The 16,784-nt window shown below is 47.4% G+C and overlaps 2 protein-coding genes across 2 annotated transcripts in view; one reads left to right on the top strand and one right to left on the bottom strand.

Annotated features, from left to right (window-relative positions):
- Positions 1 to 16,784, top strand: part of rnf123 (ring finger protein 123) — a 48,111-nt gene that overhangs the window by 22,833 nt on the left and 8,494 nt on the right. The window contains exons 31-36 of the mRNA XM_088005883.1: positions 510 to 594; positions 3,866 to 4,005; positions 5,308 to 5,364; positions 5,434 to 5,565; positions 5,631 to 5,706; positions 5,931 to 6,015. Of these exons, the coding sequence (XP_087862009.1) occupies positions 510 to 594; positions 3,866 to 4,005; positions 5,308 to 5,364; positions 5,434 to 5,565; positions 5,631 to 5,706; positions 5,931 to 6,015 (575 nt within the window). The remainder of the gene's footprint in view (positions 1 to 509; positions 595 to 3,865; positions 4,006 to 5,307; positions 5,365 to 5,433; positions 5,566 to 5,630; positions 5,707 to 5,930; positions 6,016 to 16,784) is intronic.
- amigo3 (adhesion molecule with Ig like domain 3) lies at positions 14,038 to 16,016 on the bottom strand. Its single transcript, XM_014975626.2, has one exon. The coding sequence runs from the start codon at positions 15,533 to 15,535 to the stop codon at positions 14,048 to 14,050; it is 1,488 nt and encodes a 495-aa protein (XP_014831112.2). The 5' UTR covers positions 15,536 to 16,016; the 3' UTR covers positions 14,038 to 14,047.

Below are 16,784 nucleotides of genomic sequence, written 5' to 3'. Positions count from 1 at the left end.
CACACTCACACACACACACACACAGACACACACACACACACACACCCTTCACCAAAACAACAAATAAAGAAATGTCTTATTAATCACCTTTTTCATCCAATTATTAATCATTTAATCAATAAACTAGATCAGCCCGCCACTGAATTGATGCTTAGTCCAATCAGAAATGCCTGAACTGTTCAAGTTTTTTATCTTTTAGTGTATTTATAATATTTGTATAAAAATACTGGGGTGATTAAATAAAAAAAATCTGCAGAATGTCAATTTATTTATTCAACTAGTCAGTTAATTATCTGATTAATCGATCACCAAAATGATCTTTGAATCATGAACAGGAACTGAAGTCAGGCAGCAGAGTAGAAGGAGGAAATACTGCCACCTGCAGGCGGGAGGTGGCATCACGTCAGCTCAGTGTTGGAGCATTTTTACAGCAGATCCGTGTGAATGTGTTGTGTGAATTTGTGCTGCTCCTCTTCCTCTCTAAAGCTGCTCTTCCTCCTGTGTGTCAGGGCTGCGGGTTCGGCTACAGGTACACCCGCCTGCCCCACCTGCTGAAGACCAAACCTGAGGACGCCAACCTGCCCAGCCTGCAGAGTAGGTCCTGGTGTCAGTGTGTCTCTGTCCTGCTCTCTGCTGGTCTGAGTGGAGCAGAACCGGGTCTGTGGGCGGGAACCGGGCCAAACCGGACCGATGCTGCTTTAGCATCAGAGCCGTTTGTCTGAATCTGCCTCTGAGATGCAGGAGCATCTGTGGATTAATGATGACAGGAAGTTTTGTCAGATCGCCAGCTGCAGTCGCTCCGTCCCGACCGTTTGACGCTTCGCTGAAACCGATCCAGTTTCAGGTTCCAGAAATAAATCCGGTCGTCTCAGCAGGGTTATTTTTACTGCTGTGTGTGTTGGAGTTTATTTCTGGAGACAGAAACACAAACATCAGCTTCCTCTAGCAGAACTTTTGTTCTCACATATTAAATAAATCTGTGGGTTCTGGTTCTGCTCGTCCAACAGAACCTTCACAAAACTTCATGGGTCTGTTGTTATAACGATAAAGTGACGATAAGAACTTTATTACCTTTTTTATTTGTGATTTCATGACTGATGGCTCAACAGAAACATTCTCATTTCTTATAACTAATCGATTATTCTGATTAATCTGAAAATTAAATTGGCACAATCTGCAGGTTTTTTATTTAACTGCTTAAGGCCATAAAAATGCAAATAAACAAATAATTTAATTCCTTTTTTAAAGAAAAAGTAAACTCTCTCTTTCCTAAGTCAGAGAAGTCCTTCCTGTAGTGAAAGTTGATTATTGGTCGTAGAGGATAATAAAATCCTTCTAAAGGACATTTTGTAGAATCTGTATTTGATCAATCGATTACTAAACCAGTTCACGATTTTTTCTATAATCAATGTGAATAATTTTTTTTGTAATATGCTTCTTTAGGACACCAATCACATAAATGTCATTTGTATCACCAAGATGTTCACAATAACTTAATCATATTTTCAAATGTATATTTACTGATTCACCTTTTTAAACATCAACTGGAATAAGACAACAAATCAAAATGCCATAAGAAATTTATCACCATAAACAACATGGTAAACGCTGACCACAGCATCGAGACTCTCCAGGATCTTCAAACCTTCAGCCATGTTCGGTTCTGTTCAGTTTTGACCCGGTTCTGTTCAGTTTGAATGAATCGTCTCGTGTTTTGCTGCTTGCTCTCTGATCTCCATCTGTTTGCTTCTCTGCATGCCTGTCAGGAGATCTGTCCATTGCTAGTTTCCAGAGTAAGTTCTCTTGTGTTGTGGTGGTGTGAGTGTGTGTGTGTGTGTGTGTGTGTGTCTGTGTGTGTGTGTGTGCGTGTGCGTTTGTTTGTAATACCTTGTAGGGACGATTTTCCTGACATATACTACGTTGTGGGGACCAATCGCTCCTCATGGGGACCGGAGCCTGGTCCCCACAAGGGGAAACCCTGTTTTTGGGTCAGGGGTCAGATTTAGGACTAAGGTATGAATTGAGTTTTGGTTGGTTAGGGTTAGGAAAAGGGTAAAGGTCAGGTTTAGGCTGTAGAAATGAATGGAAGTCAATGGAAAGTCCCCACAAAGATAGCCAGACAAACGTGTGTGTGTGTGTGTGTGTGTGTGTGTGTGTGTGTGTGTGTGTGTGTGTGTGTGTGTGTGCTGTCCACCATGTTTCATGCATGCGCTGCATCATCTGCAGCAGGTTCCTCTTCACGGTGTCGGTTCAGACAGAGGATGAAGGCGACCCGGAGAGCCTTAGCAGAAAGACAAGGAGAGTTCTGATGGTTCTGGTCGGATCTGGAGTTCAGCCCGTCACAATTAAGCAATTAATCGCATGATAAATTAAAACGATCCCAATTATTTCCTTTCTGATAATTGATATTATTTGCAACGAATCATAATCTGTTTTTTTGGATCAGGCGTCTCAGCTTGAGCCAAAACGTAATGAAGAACCATTTAATGTCTTTGAATGTAATAATTCATGGCAGTTTGAACATTTTTCCTGTTTTTTTGTTTGTTTCTCATTAGATTGGAAACTTTCTACTTTTTTAGACCAAAATTGTTTTTGTGCCCAAACAAAAATTTTGACTTTGATGTCAAGAGCTCACAGACATTAAGTTTATATAATTAAGCTTTAGAGCAGGGGTCACCAGCAGGGGTCACCAACAGGGGTCCTGGAGGGCCACCATGCTGCAACCTTTAGATGCGTCTCTGCTCAAACACACCTGGATCAAATGAGCTGCTCGTTTCCAGCCTATTGCAGAGAGGAATGAATGCTGGTGAGGGATTCAGACATTTTGGAGCAGAGGTGAATGTAAACGTTGCAGGATGGTGGCCCTGGAGGACTGGTCATTAAAATGACGGATCTTTGAACAGGAGAACAAATCTTCTTTTGTAGACGTGTCAAAAGATCAAAATATCATGTAAGATTTGTGGCTCTGAAGTTTTATTTGCTGGACTGAATTCATAATGACTGTTCCAGTTAAAAGGTTACAGAAATAATGTTTTGGATTTTTAAAATAACTTCCAGTTTTAACTCTTTGCTAAATTAAAGCTTATTGATCTTTCAGATGAACTTCCATTATTATCACATTTTATCTTTATATTACCGTATTTTCCGCACTATAAGGCGCACCTAAAAACCTTCAATTTCTTCAAAAGCCGACAGTGCGCCTTATAATCCGGTCCTTATATATGGACCAATATTGAGCCACAACAGGTCTAGCAACTACGACAAGCAGCCGCCGACTTCGTTTTCGCCCGTAGAAGAAGAAGCGCGCGTTGCATGCTGGGATAGTTGTCAGTATGCTGGTTTGTTAATAAAGTTTGACTGACCTATCTACCTACCGACCGTCTAGAATCGGGTCGTCTGCAGGTCGTTTAGCACCAGGTTCTCCACCAACGGAGAAGGGTGACCATCGTCCGGCCACGCCCCGGCCCAGGAAGGCTCTCCTCGCCGGAGTCGGACTGTTTTGTTGACATTGTCTTTAGTGCAGCTCCATCTAGTGGATGCATAATGTAACTCCAGCCTCTACTGTAGCGTCTATTCTGTGCGCCTTATAATGCGGAAAATACGGGACTTGGAAATGGTCTCAAAACAACAACATTGTCGTTTATTGCAATAATTTTGTCCAGAAAAACGTTTTGTTGTGATGGCTGCAGTCTTACGAAGATCCAGACCGACCAGAACCAGAACCTGCAGGTTTATTGCAGATCAACTGTCTGCTGCTTCTCGATGATGAAGAGGGAGTTCTTCCTCAGGAGCGATCGCAGCTCGTTCCAGGTCCAGTAGAACAGGGACCGCTCTGACCGCGTCTCCTGTCCCGGTTCTGGTCCAGAGCCGTGCCCGTCATTGCTGCTGCAGAGACACATGGCGGAGCTGCTGAGCACGGACAAAGACATGGCCGCCTCCTTCCTCAACAGCGTCCTGAACCAACTCAACTGGGCCTTCTCCGAGTTCATCGGGATGATCCAGGAGGTGAGACCGACCAGAACCAGAGCCGGGCCCCAACCGAGCACAGGGTTCAGCAGAAACTGCATAGGATCAGAGGTTCTGGTCTCTCTATGCTCACAGTTAGAGGAGAAGCGGGTCCAGGAACCAGCCCTGAGGTTCTCCACCACCTGAGGCCAGGCTGCTTGATTCTTCCTGGTTTCCTGTTTTTGCCTTTTTGTCTCATTTGAGTGATTCAGAACATTAAAACAAGCTAAATATTTGAAAGGGGCGAATTTTTATCTTCCCATTGTGTCCTTTAATCTCCATGGCAACCATTCAGCTGCAAAGTGCCTGGGTGGACCTAGCCCCGCCTTCGAGGTGCAGCTCCTTCAGACTAGCCAGCAGCAATTAGCAAACAGTTGGTGGAGCTGCAGAGCTCGTTATAGGAGCTGCTGCTCAGAGCAGTGATGGTGAAAACATTAAAGGGTTAATAGAGGAGCCATGTTGGGACGACTTCCTGGAGGTGGAGCTTCAGGAAGAGCAGTTTTAAAGACACGGAGGCCCAATTTCAAGCCTTTAAATTACAAAGTAATATTTCTTGTACGTCATGTTTGATATACAAAGCATTTTTATAATGACTGAAGGTTACAGAGTTACTGATTGGTCTATAAAATGGCTACATGTGGTTGGAAAACACAATACTGGCCCTTTAAATGAGGTTTAGAGGCTCCAGGTTCAGTTTCCAGCCAGACAGCAACCCAAGAATACAACCAGAGCTCCGACAGGGTGGTTTAGATCAGGGGTGTCCAAAATGAGGCTGGGGGGCCACTGGTGGCCTGGGAAATAATTTTGTTTGGCCCCTGACCATAAGTTACAAATCGTAAATATGTATCCAACAAAATAGAAAACAACTGATGACCCAAAAAATATGGAAGTTTTCTTTGTTTCGTTTTAATAATTCAGCAGTTTGAAGGAGTTTTTATGTTTCAATGATTTAATGTTGATGTAAAACAAAAACAACAAAAAGTCAAAACTAATTTTTGTATTTTCAATTTATTGAAATCTGAAGTACCTTGAGTTTAAATGTGTCTGTTTTAGGCAAAAATTTAGATCAAAGCAGATTCATGTGCTTGAATGGTCTAGTCAAAGTCTTCAACAGAGAATTAGTGGCACAACTTGAAGTTCTCCTTCCAGTCTGACTGATCCAGACGGGCCGGTGTTGGTTCTGGACCAGTAGATGAATAATGTGGACCTGGAGTCCGAGACGGGTTCTGCAGATCCAGAACCACTGGCCCGGTTCTGAACACTCCTCTCGGTTTTCATTTGTTCTGTTTGGTTCCGGTCCAGATCCAGCAGGCCGCAGAGCGCCCAGAGAGGAACTTTGTGGACACCCGTCAGCTGAAGGTGAGCCCACCATCCTGCTGGTTCTGGTTCTGGTTCTGGTTGTGACCTGTGCTGTGGTTCTGGGCCCAGGTATGCGCGACCTGCTTCGACCTGTCCGTCAGCCTGCTCAGGGTTCTGGAGATGACCGTGACTCTGGTTCCGGAGATCTTCCTGGACTGGACCCGGCCGTCGGCGGAGCTGCTGCTGAGGCGGCTCGCCCAGGTGAGACCCGACCCAGTCCGGTCCGGTCCAGTCCAGTCCGGTTGTTTCACCTGTTCTGTCTGCAGCTGCTGAACCAGGTTCTGAACCGAGTCACGGCCGAGAAGAACCTGTTCGATCGGGTCGTCAACCTGCGACTGCCAGGTAAGCCCCGCCCCGTCCAACTGGACCGAACAGAACCGACCTGATCTGACCGGACCCGACCCATCCCAGATTAACAATGGTTTCCATGGTAACACTATGGCGGAGGTTCTGAGGAGGAACCAGACTTCCTGATATGAACGGATCAGAACCAAGTCTGAGCAGAACTCTGTGGAAGGTCAGAGATCAAAGGTCGCGTCAGGACTGACGAATTCTGTGTGCTGCAGGTCTGGAGAGCGTAGACCACTACCCGATCCTGGTGGCCGTGACGGGAATCCTGGTCCGGATCCTGGTGGACGGAAACAAACAGGGGTAGGAGAACTGGGAGAACTGGGCGAACTGGGCGGGGGCAGAGGGAACCATGACTGTTTTTATGCGTTCCAACTGGTGTCTGGGTTCACCGTCAGACTCGCGGGAACTCCTACTGAAGAAATCTGAATTTCAAAAATGATGAAAAATCAACTTTTTGGAGCTTTACTTCAGGTTTTAATCTTATTCCTTCAATCAAAACAAACCTGGAGTTGGTTCAATTCTTTTGTGCATTTTCCTTTAATCTCCATGGCAACCATCCAGCTGCAGAACTGCAGGGTGGGCTTAGCCCCGCCTTCGAGGCGCAGCTCCTCCTCAGAGGTGAAAACGTTAAAGGGTTAATAGAGGAGCCATGTTGGGATGATTTCCTGGAGGCGGTGCTTCAGAAGGACCAGGAGTTTTTAAAGAGACAGAGGCCCAATTTCAAGGCATTAAATCAGGAAGTAATTTTTCATACATCTATAGCATTTTTATATCGACTGAAGGTAACATGGTTAATGGATTCTGCTATAAAATGGCACCATGTGCCTGGAAACATTGTACTGCCCCTTTAAATCTTTACTTTCCATAGGCACTGATTTAATTTGTTCAGTTTTGAGCTGCAGGCGCCTTCTGTCACATTGAGTCCAGAACATTTCTGGAATAAATGTTTTCATCACATCTCACATGAGAGGAGCGGCCATATTGAAACAAAACTGGAGCATAACTGGAGTTTTGTTTGGATGCATTTTGGACGTCTTATGGTTTTTTGGAAGTGTTTTGTATTTCTCCATGCAGACAGGTGGGCAGCAGGCCTCTGCTGATGTCTGTCGGCTCTGACTCACTGTTGATCCTGGCAGCCCGGTGTCTGCAGCTCCGCCTGCAGAGCCGCTTCACTCTGAATGCTTCTGTAAATGTCAGACTGCTCCTTTAAAGAGCCCAAGTGTTTGGAGGCGGTCTGGTTCCCTGCAGGTCAGAGAGCATCGCCTCCTCTCTGGTCATGAAGCTTCTGTCTGTCCAGCCTTTATTACTCTTTATTAATCGTGAACTCTGACCCTGACTGGGCGAATCTTTAGCAGGGCTAGCTTGATGCTCAGCGTTGTTTTGCTTCCACCTCCTTGTCAGAACCAGTAATAAGGTTTACTAATGCATTAAATATTATAAATATAATACTAACTCACCGATACACAGACTTTCTGATCAGAGCTAAGAATGATCACATCTTTGGTTTTCCTTTAGCCGAGATTTGGTCATGTGAAAACATGTTTTAAGTTTTTTCATTTTTACACGCAGGAGCAATAAGATTTATTAAATATGAAGAAGTTGACCACACGAGTTTCTACATAGTTCTAACGATCTTCTAGTTTATGTTTCTACAAATGAATTTAATGCATCAGGAGCAGGGGCGCTGCCAGAAATCATGGGCCCCCTGACAAATAATTAGATTGGGCCCCCTGACCAGCTGCTGTTACAATTTTTGAGTCTATTTGACCCACAAAAAGCGTCACAATTTTAAAGGCTTCATCTGCCTTGCTTTCTGTGGTTCAATGCTGATACTAGCACAATATTTACTGCTCATGAATTGAACATCCAACAGTCCACATCCAGTATGCAGGTAGGTTGCTTAACTTTTTTCTATTAGTTTTAGATACTGAAATGTCTCCCCATGAGCAACAGCCAAAAGCAATGTGCAAAATACACATAAAGCAATCCAGACTTCTAAAAATACCATGTAGTTGCATTTTATTCAGGCTGCAGTACATAACTTTAATAAAAAAATGTTTTCTTCATATTTGTTAAAGCTGTCACCATGTTGTAGCAGTTTGTTATGAGACAGATAATCTGTGAAAACAATCAATCTCCTCCATCTGCTTCCTGAATTACTATTACTGGTAAAAGTAATGAATGGTTCTGACCAAAACAACCAATCAGAACCAGTAGGATGCTGTTAGCGCTGTCAATCATCCTCATTCACTCACTGCTAAATGTGCTAATGGTGGAGAAACAACTTATCATTTCAAGAAACCGTTTATCTGCCGCCATTGTAGCTATGCTAACTAAACTGAGCATTCACAGTTTGAATCTGCACAGCTCTGTGCTATGCTAGCTGCAGCACGGCACAAATCGAGGGGCAGGAAGGATGAGCAGCACCACATGAGATGGTGATTGACAGCACTAAAACTCTCCTGCCACTGACTGGTTGTTTCTAGCACTGGGAGAAAGCAGAGGAAATAGATTTTTCACAGATTACCTCTCATACCAAACTGTCACAACATAATGACAGTTTTAACAAATATTGTGAAAAAAATAAATATATAAAAGTTACTGCAGCTTTAATTTCACTCGGGAGAGGACGGGTCAGGAGGGACGTGGGTTAGAGCTGCTGCTGACTGACTCATATGTTAAGTGGTAAAAGGTACAAGGGACAAGTTCAATATATGAATATGTTGGTAATTTCTTTCCTTAATTCATTAAATACTAGTGAAATGGAGGCAAACAGTAGTCTGCAGCTAAGCTAATTATGCTAAGTGGTTGATAATCTCACAGTCTACTCACCTTTCTTGGAGAAAAACTGGGTTACAAATTACACTCTTGCCTTTTTCTCTCTCTCCCTCTATTTTCTGAAAACCTGATTTTATAACTTTTCTTAGCAGCAGAGTATCTGCCACCATCGTTCGTGTTTCCTACTGGTTGCTGCTGACAGCGTCACTCTGAAGCTCCAACAGGAACGAACCATTTAACGCAGATGGGGGGGTTCAGGGCAAAAACAGATATGTGTTTTTTGGTCTGGGAGGGGCAACATTACATTTTTACTGCTAAAAACAATCTTTGAAAATACAATATGATTAATTTTGTAATTGACAGAGCCCCAGTTTGTTTTTATTTTATTTCTATGAACAGAAAATAAATAAATAAATTGTGGAGGGCCCCCTGCTGGTCAGGGCCCCTAGAATTGTCATCACTCCCCCCCTCCTCGATACCGCGCCCCTGATCAGGAGGTAACTTATCGATACACTTAAACATTAATTTAAGAAAACATGAATTACAACAGCTTTCAAATCCATTCGGTTATGTTTGTCCCGATTAGACAGGGATGAGATTTTATTGGCTTTTTGTCCATTATTTTTATTGTTTGGTTGAACAATGAGGCAGTTAAAGGGCTCATGCTGTCATTCAGTGGGAAGTAAATATGAAATATGAGAATATCATGGCATTCATCCACCGCAGAGTTTTAGAAATGTTATTAGTATGATTCTCAAATTTTAGGTGTGGGTCAAAAAGTAAACAAAAATATTTGAATTCTGTTCCATATTGATAATTTAATTCTGCAGATAAATTATAAAATGTTCTTGTATGTGTTTTCTAATCAAAAAGCACCTTGACACTGTTTTACTCAAACTGATCACTAACTGTTGACCAGCTGAAGGTTCACTTCCATTCAGACTAAACATCTAATCGTGTTGCAGCCATTTCTGTTTCATTTTTATTCATCATAACATTCATCCATTTAGTTTTTCTCTGGGCAGAAACATGATACTTAAGTTACTTTAGAACCAAAATCTGTAATTATTGGGAATATAGTATCAGGAATTGTTTAGATTATGTTAGGGTTAAATCAGGGGTCCCCAAACTTTTTCTTGCGAGGGCCACATAACTGTTCCCTTTTCTGGTTGGGGGCCGGTCACCTTAGAAAACTGTTGTTGACGGGGGAGGGGGGGGGGGGGCTGGATTACTGCCGACGACATATTCGCGTTTGTAGATAGATTTTTACCCAGAATGCAAATGGAAAAAAACCGTGAGCGAAACGGTGACTGGTACTGACTAGTATATATTCCATTGAGGGAAACTAAGTTTCATATCTGCTCAAGAGCCCCCCCTGGTGGTTGAAGAAAAATCCACATACATATGAAAGAAAACACTGAATGCTCTCTGGTATTGTTCAGGGGGCCGGACCAAACGAGGAGGTGGGCCAGATCCGGCCCGCAGGCCGTAGTTTGGGGACCCCTGGGTTAAAAGGTCAAAGGTCGCCGGGTGCCGCGCCGGATACCTTTTGTCAAATGTGTGGGAAATTTTGTAAATTGACTTTTGAACTTGAAACATCAGATAAAGTCGTGTGTTTTCATCTAAGTTGTAAGAGAGTTTTAGTTTTTGTTTTGTCCATATTTTTGCTAGAAATAATCTGAATTTCCTGCGTATCTCAAACAGTCGAGCTGGAGCCAGACCTCATGCAGCCTCTCCTGCAAAATTTTAGTTTTAGGAATTAAAAGCTGCTACAAACCGCTTCAGTTAAACACATCGAGTTCAGGCCCGTTAAAAGTTTCTATCTGAGGAAACCCGGCAGGTTGCATCGGGTCGTTGAGATGCAGCTAGAGGTCAGAGTTCAAACCACTGGCACCAGTCCACCTCTCACCAGAGCCTCAGGTTAGAACCAGCAGGAAGAAAAGGAAGGCTTGGATTTAAACTTTATTTCTGACCTCAGTCCAGCTTCCTCTTCCTCAGGCTTCGTCCCAGGTGAGTTTGGTCCTCAGATTGTTTTCATCAGTCCGACTCGCCTCATCGGGACCGGTAGCCCCGCCCCCTGCTGTGAGACAGATCGATGGAGCTCATTATGATCCATCAGCTGCGGCTCAGAGAGGCAGCTCTCAGCTCTCAGCCTCCCTCAGATTAGATTCAGCTCCAGGATAATTAGCTTAGCAGCTTCACAGAATCAGAGGCCGCCGCGCGCAGCCTGCTGGCTTTTTCCATCACAGCGCCGTAGTTTTCCAGGACGTAGACCCGGCCCGCTGGGGAACGCCGACCTGCTGCTGAGGTCTGCAGATCAGCTGAATTCAGTCCTGAGTTTTACCTGCAGGTTTACTCTGCACCACCTGCGCCACCACAGCACACCCCTCCGTTCGTTTTTTCTTTATGTAGATTTATTTTTTTAAGAGGACAAAATATTTGTGATCTATCGCCGCAGAACCAGTTATTTTTACAGGAAAAGAAAACGGTTACAAAAACGGCTGTGAAACCCTGGAGGGACTTCAACTCAGGTTAAAGCTCAGATTATCTGTGCTGCTAGTTTGGCTAATAGCCTGCTAGGCTAGCCTGATAGCTAATAGGCAGCCCCTCCCCCACCTGCTGCTGGACTGAATTAAAATGTTTGAGTTAATTCAGGATATGTTATCAATTAATTGCATTTTTAAAGAAAAACTTAAGCAATATTTTCAATTCAAAAACTCTGATAATCTTTTCCCAGTGAAAAAATCTACCAGAAGAATTGGGACATTTTTCATCAATGTTAAGTCATTACTGATTTAAAAGCAGCTCTGATGTCTCACTGAAAAGCTATTTGTTAGTTTTCTTATTTTATGTTTACTAAGATATTTTTGTTAGAACTAGACAAAAATACTTGGTAAGATTTTGTATTTTTGCAGTGAAGCTTCTGACCCGTTGCTGATGCGATCAGAGTTGTTGTCATGACGACGCAGTCATGTGACCGCAGACGATCAGAACCTGAAATAATCCGAGCCGCTCCTCTTTCCTTCATCATAACGTTTATTAGGAGACATCAGAAGCAGCTTTCACCTCGTTTCCCAGCATGCACTGCTCTAGCCTTCAGATTACCCACAATCCCCGGTGTCTGCTCTGACTCTGTGACAGCTGCTGCTTTCATGCAAACTGTGATGAAGACTGTGATGAAGACTCCTCACAGGTTCTTCTTTGGTTTCCCTCATGCATGTTGACGAAGGCCTCAGAGCTTCCTGTCTGGAGGAGGAGGAGGAGGATGAAGGCCTACTGATGGAGGGAGTCGGAGGGCTGAGAGGAGCAGCGGTGAGACGGATAGATCTGAGGAGGAGGAGGAGGATGAAGAGGAACAGAGCGTTAGCGTTAGCAGAACTTTACTCAGTTCATCTCAGCTGGAGTTTAGTTCTGGTTCTGATGGTTCTGGTTCTGCAGTCCAACATCTGTAGCAAAGGTCTGATGGACCAGAACCAGAACCATGGACCGACCTGGAACCATCACCTGGTGGTGGGCTGGTTCTGTTGTGAGTTCTGGAACCATTGAACTGGTTCTGGCAGAGTTCTGGAAGCGTGTGAACCTGGTTCTGGTTCTGGTGGAGCGTTGTGTCTGTGTGCAGCTGATGAATGATTTAGAGCGGCTCTTCAGTTGAAGTAAATCCATCTGGAGTCGCCATCAATGTTTGATGCTGCGTGTTTCAGTCGGTGAGAGCAGATCAGGGTTCTGATCCTCCTGGCTCTCAGGATGGTTCCGGTTCTGGTTCTGGTCAGATGTTGGAGAGTGGAGCGCAGACGTGTCCCGTCCCACCTGGAGACGGTGGGACGGGACCATCCCGAAGACAGGGAAGACCGTCTCCCTGCTCTGTCTTCGTTTGTTTTCTTATTCAGACGATCCAAATGTCCTCCTCTGAACGCTGACCTTTAACCTCTGGCTGCTTCCAGACGGGGAGGATGTTAGTTTCTGCCCCGACCAATCCGCTCCGCTGGGACACGGGGACGTCGACGTGCCGGTTGCCGTGACAATGCAGAAGCTGTACCAGCTCTTTCTGGGCTGGCGTAGCTTCCTGTCCGCGGCTCGGTGGGATCGTGACCCGGTCCGGCTGTAGAACCCAGAGGTTCTGGTTCCGTTTGGTTCTGAGGAGCCATCAGCTAAAGCCGAGTCGCCATGGCAACGCCACCTCCATGTTTCCACGCCTCTCCCAGCCAAAACGTCTCGTCAATATTTCATCACCACTCGCTTCTCCTCCGTCTTACTAAGAGCTTCCTGCTGTCCGCGGCTCAGCTGGGATAAACATGGCGGGAGGAAGATGAAGGCCCACTTGGGGGTCAGGGGTCAGGGGTCGGGCTGTAACCTGAGAGCCGCTGAGGTGTTTCCTCATCATGAAGCCTCTGATGGCTTCGGTGGGAGTTTGGATCCTGCAGGCGTTCCTGACCTGAAACGCCACTGAGGTCATCTACAGCAAGGGTGTTCAAAGTGAGGCGCGGGGGCCATTTACAGCCCCTGGAGTGATTTTGGATGGCCAGTCAATAAGACCTGATGAACAAGTCTGATAAACTATGGCAACACTACAACTTTAAAATGATAATCTACTGGTCCTAATGACAAAAACATCATGCAGGACCAGACCTTCAGGCTGAGGCTGGAGGCGGCGTGTTGCATTAAGAGACTCAAGGCGACTGAGGCAAACGCTACCTAGCTGCTAACTTATCACTGCTAGCTAGCTAAAGCTAGTTTGCTTGATGAAGTTTGTACATTTTATATGTCTTAAAATAAAAAGTCTTAAATTTGAGTCAGTGAAACCTGCAAGTATGTAGAATGACAATGAGTAGTTTATCGTAAATAATTCATCTGATTTACTTTGTTTTTAAGTTCTTGTAGATTTAATGCCATTATTTAAATATGTAGTCGGTTAATTATTAATTTGCATCTCCATCTAATGGCACTCTGGGTTTACTGAGGATTTAAAGCTGCAGAACCAGCAGCAGAGCAGAATGACGGAGTGGAAGAGGAAACCTGTGAATCGTGTGGGAGCAGGAAGAGACCTGCTGCAGGCTGAACATGCAGAATGTGGCTGCGTGCGCGCACACACACACACACACACACACACACACACAGAAACCAGGCAGGTTGGGTTTGGAGGTTTATTAGGCGATACAGACGAGGTGCAGAGGATGCAGTGAGAACATAGAAACAGAAACCAGGCAGAGTGGAGGAGGGAACCAGAACCTCTGGATGGTTCTGGTTAATTGGGCCCTACATGTCGGTCTGGTGAACAGAACTAGGAAGCTACAGAACTCTAGAAAACAGTTTGGTACTGGAAGGCGTTGCTGCAGTTAAAGGGACAGGCCGTGCTTAAAGGGACGCAGCGGTTCATGCTCTGTCTTTGGTCTGGACTCGGCCGGTTCTGACCCGTCACAGTGCGCCGGTTCTGGGCTCAGCGGTCGGACCTGAGCTAACAGGATTCAGGGTCAGAATTGCACTTGTTGGGGGTGAGAGCAGGGGTGTTGGGGAGGAAGTGGTGAGGGGCTGTGCCATCTCTCTGAGAGTCCTGTCGCTATGGCAACATGATGGGCGTGTCGGAGAAGACGGACATGTAAGAGTCCGTCTCCCCGGCGCGCTGCTGAGACTCCGCCCCCAGCCGGCCGTTCTGCTGCTCTCTGATTGGCTCCAGAAACACAACATGCTTGTTGCTACTGACCTTGCGGCCGGGGCCCTCGGTGGACGCCGGCGGCGTCGGCGTGAGGATGGAGGACTGGGCGCTGCCCGCCCCGCCCTCCTTGCCTTGGCTCTGGGCGGTGGCAGCCAGGGGGCGGGGCCTGGGCCAGGGCGGGCAGCGGCAGGGCGTCAGGTACAGGTAGACCAGGACCAGCAGCAGGCTGACCACGCAGCCCAGCAGGGTGGTGAAGCCCGTGTTGAAGGGCTCGGTGGCATCAGTGGCCGGCCGCGGCAGCACCGTCACGTTAACCTCCCGGGAGTCGTTCAGTCGCCGCACCTGGGCCACGCACACGTAGATCCCAGAGTCCTGCTCTTGGGGCGCCGCCATCGCCAGGCTGCCGTTAGCAAACATCCTGATGGAGCCGTTGTTCCCAGGCGGAGCCACGTACTCCAGCTGCGGCGTGAGCCAGAAGAAGACGGCGCCGCGGCCGGACAAAGACGTGACGCAATGCAGCAGCAGCGGCGCCCCCGCCTTCACAGACACACTGGCCTCCTGCTGCGGCGTCGCCGTCATGTTGCAGGACTCGAAGTAGCGCTGGTGCAGGAAAAAGCTGATGCCGCTGCGCTGGACTCCAGCGACCAGGCAAACGTGTTCCTGCCGGAAGAACCGGACCGACGCGAAGCCTTTCTGCTCCCACAGTCGGAACAGGGAGAACATGGCGCAGTCGCACACCAGTGAGTTGTTGTGCAGATAGAGCCCCTCCTGCAGGGCTGGCGGCAGGCCGGAGATGTCCGCCAGCGGCAGCTTGGGCAGCCGGTTGGAGGACAGGTCCAGCAGGGTCAGCTGCCGGTGACCGTCTGTCCGGATGCTGAAGAAGGGGAAGTTGGTGAGGCGGTTGTGGCTGAGGTAGGCCTTCCGGAGGCCGGTCAGTCCGGACAGGGCGGTGCTCTCTACGTGCTTGATCCGGTTGTTGAACAGCAGTAGCTCCTCCAGTGCCGGCAGCTCCTGGAAGTCGCTCTGCTTCAGGACCAGCAGCTGATTGGACGACAGGTCCAGGTGTCTCAGGCGTCCGGAAGAGTTCCTGAAGGCACCGGGCCGGATGGCGCTCAGCTGGTTATGGGCCAACCGCAGCACCTCCAGCTGCAGCAGCCCCTGGAAGGCGCCCGGCTCCAGCTGCTGGATCCGGTTGTGGTTCAGGTCCAGGGTGGCGGCGTAGGCCGGCAGCGCTGCGGGGACCCGGTCCAGATCCACCGCCGGGCAGCTCAGGATGTCCGCCGTGCAGAGACACCGGGGCGGGCAGGCGGCGCCCCGAACCGCACTCAGCCGCACACACACCATCAGAACCACCACAGGCCACTGCGCCCCCTGCAGGACGGCGGCCAGCATGATGCCTCCAGCAAACCGAACTGCAGCAGAGTCAGAGCCGGTCACATGCTCCCGCTTGGGGCTTCATCTCATCTCCAGTCGACGTTCTGAGAAGTTCAGACCTGCTCTGGCTGCTTCCCGTCTCTCATGCTCACCAGGAAACTCTCGACCTGATGAAGCTGCACCGATCTCTGGTCCAGCTCAGAACCCAGACATCGGCTCAGTCCAGCCTGAAGAATCAGGAGGTTCTGGTTCCAGACTCGCTCAGCTGGAAACGCGGATAGGATCCAGGAAGTTGACCCGCTGGAAGGTCCCAGTCGATACTCTGTCGTCCCGTCCTGCCGGCGCCGCTGCTGAGTTACAGCAGCTTCCTGTCCGCCCGGCTGATTTAATGTGTGTCGGTGCTGCTGCTGCTCAGAGACCTTAAAGTTCCTGCAGAAGCGGTTCTGTTCTGGTCCGGATCCTCGGATCTCGGAGTGTTTGCCGTTGCTGCCTCCGTCTGTTTGCTGCTCATTTGTGAGCGGCGTCTGCCTCTTGTGGTGCTTTTCCAGCTCCTCCTCTCCTCCGCTGCTCCAGCCCTCCGGACCCCCTCCGCCTCTCTGCGTTCCCTGCTCTGCTCGCTGTCTGTTTGCCTCCTGCTCTCACTTTGTTTTCACCCTCTCTGATGGCTTATGCTGCCACAGAAGGAGCCGTGTGAGGCGCATTTCACAGCGAATCTGATTGGCTGCAGAGACGTGCAAATGAGAGCTGCAGCTTGGGAAGCAGAGGAAACATTTAGGAGACGATGTTTGCATCCCATTTGTTAAGGTCCCACCATCACTGCTTAACATCCGTCCTGTAAAATCATTTCATCTCCATCATTCTAAAACAATTTAACCAAAAATAAAAACAATTTAAACGCATGAAGACATTTGCAAATCTAACACCAGCAGGCTGACAGCTGTTAGCTTAAATATAGAGACGCTAGCATGAGGAGAGTTGGTCTGACTGCATTGATTGATTAGTAGAACATGTTGGACCGGTTCAGATCAAAACCCGACCATATGGTTGGTGAATTTGGTTTCCAGTTCTAGTTGGTCTGAGGAGCTCAGGGTCCCACAGGAACCGCTGCGCTCAGCGCTGAGAGCAACATCCAGACGATTAGAGGAACTAAAGAGCAGCTGCCCACACCGATGGAACAACCAGCTCATCGCCTCCAGAACCACCGACCCATTTACATTAACTGCCCTATTAGTGACCCCAACTGCCCTATTAGTGACCCCAACTGCCC

This window comes from Poecilia mexicana, unplaced genomic scaffold, assembly GCF_051168715.1.
Source record: "Poecilia mexicana isolate PSO_F unplaced genomic scaffold, ASM5116871v1 scaffold_5, whole genome shotgun sequence".
Classification (NCBI taxonomy): Eukaryota; Metazoa; Chordata; class Actinopteri; order Cyprinodontiformes; family Poeciliidae; genus Poecilia; species Poecilia mexicana.
The sequence above is the reverse complement of the archived record's forward strand: the minus strand, read 5'-3'. Positions and strand labels throughout refer to the sequence as shown.

Coding starts and splice junctions, on each gene's coding strand:
- amigo3 (XM_014975626.2), bottom strand. CDS start 15,535: ATGCTGGCCGCCGTCCTGCAGGGGGCGCAGTGGCCTGTGGTGGTTCTG.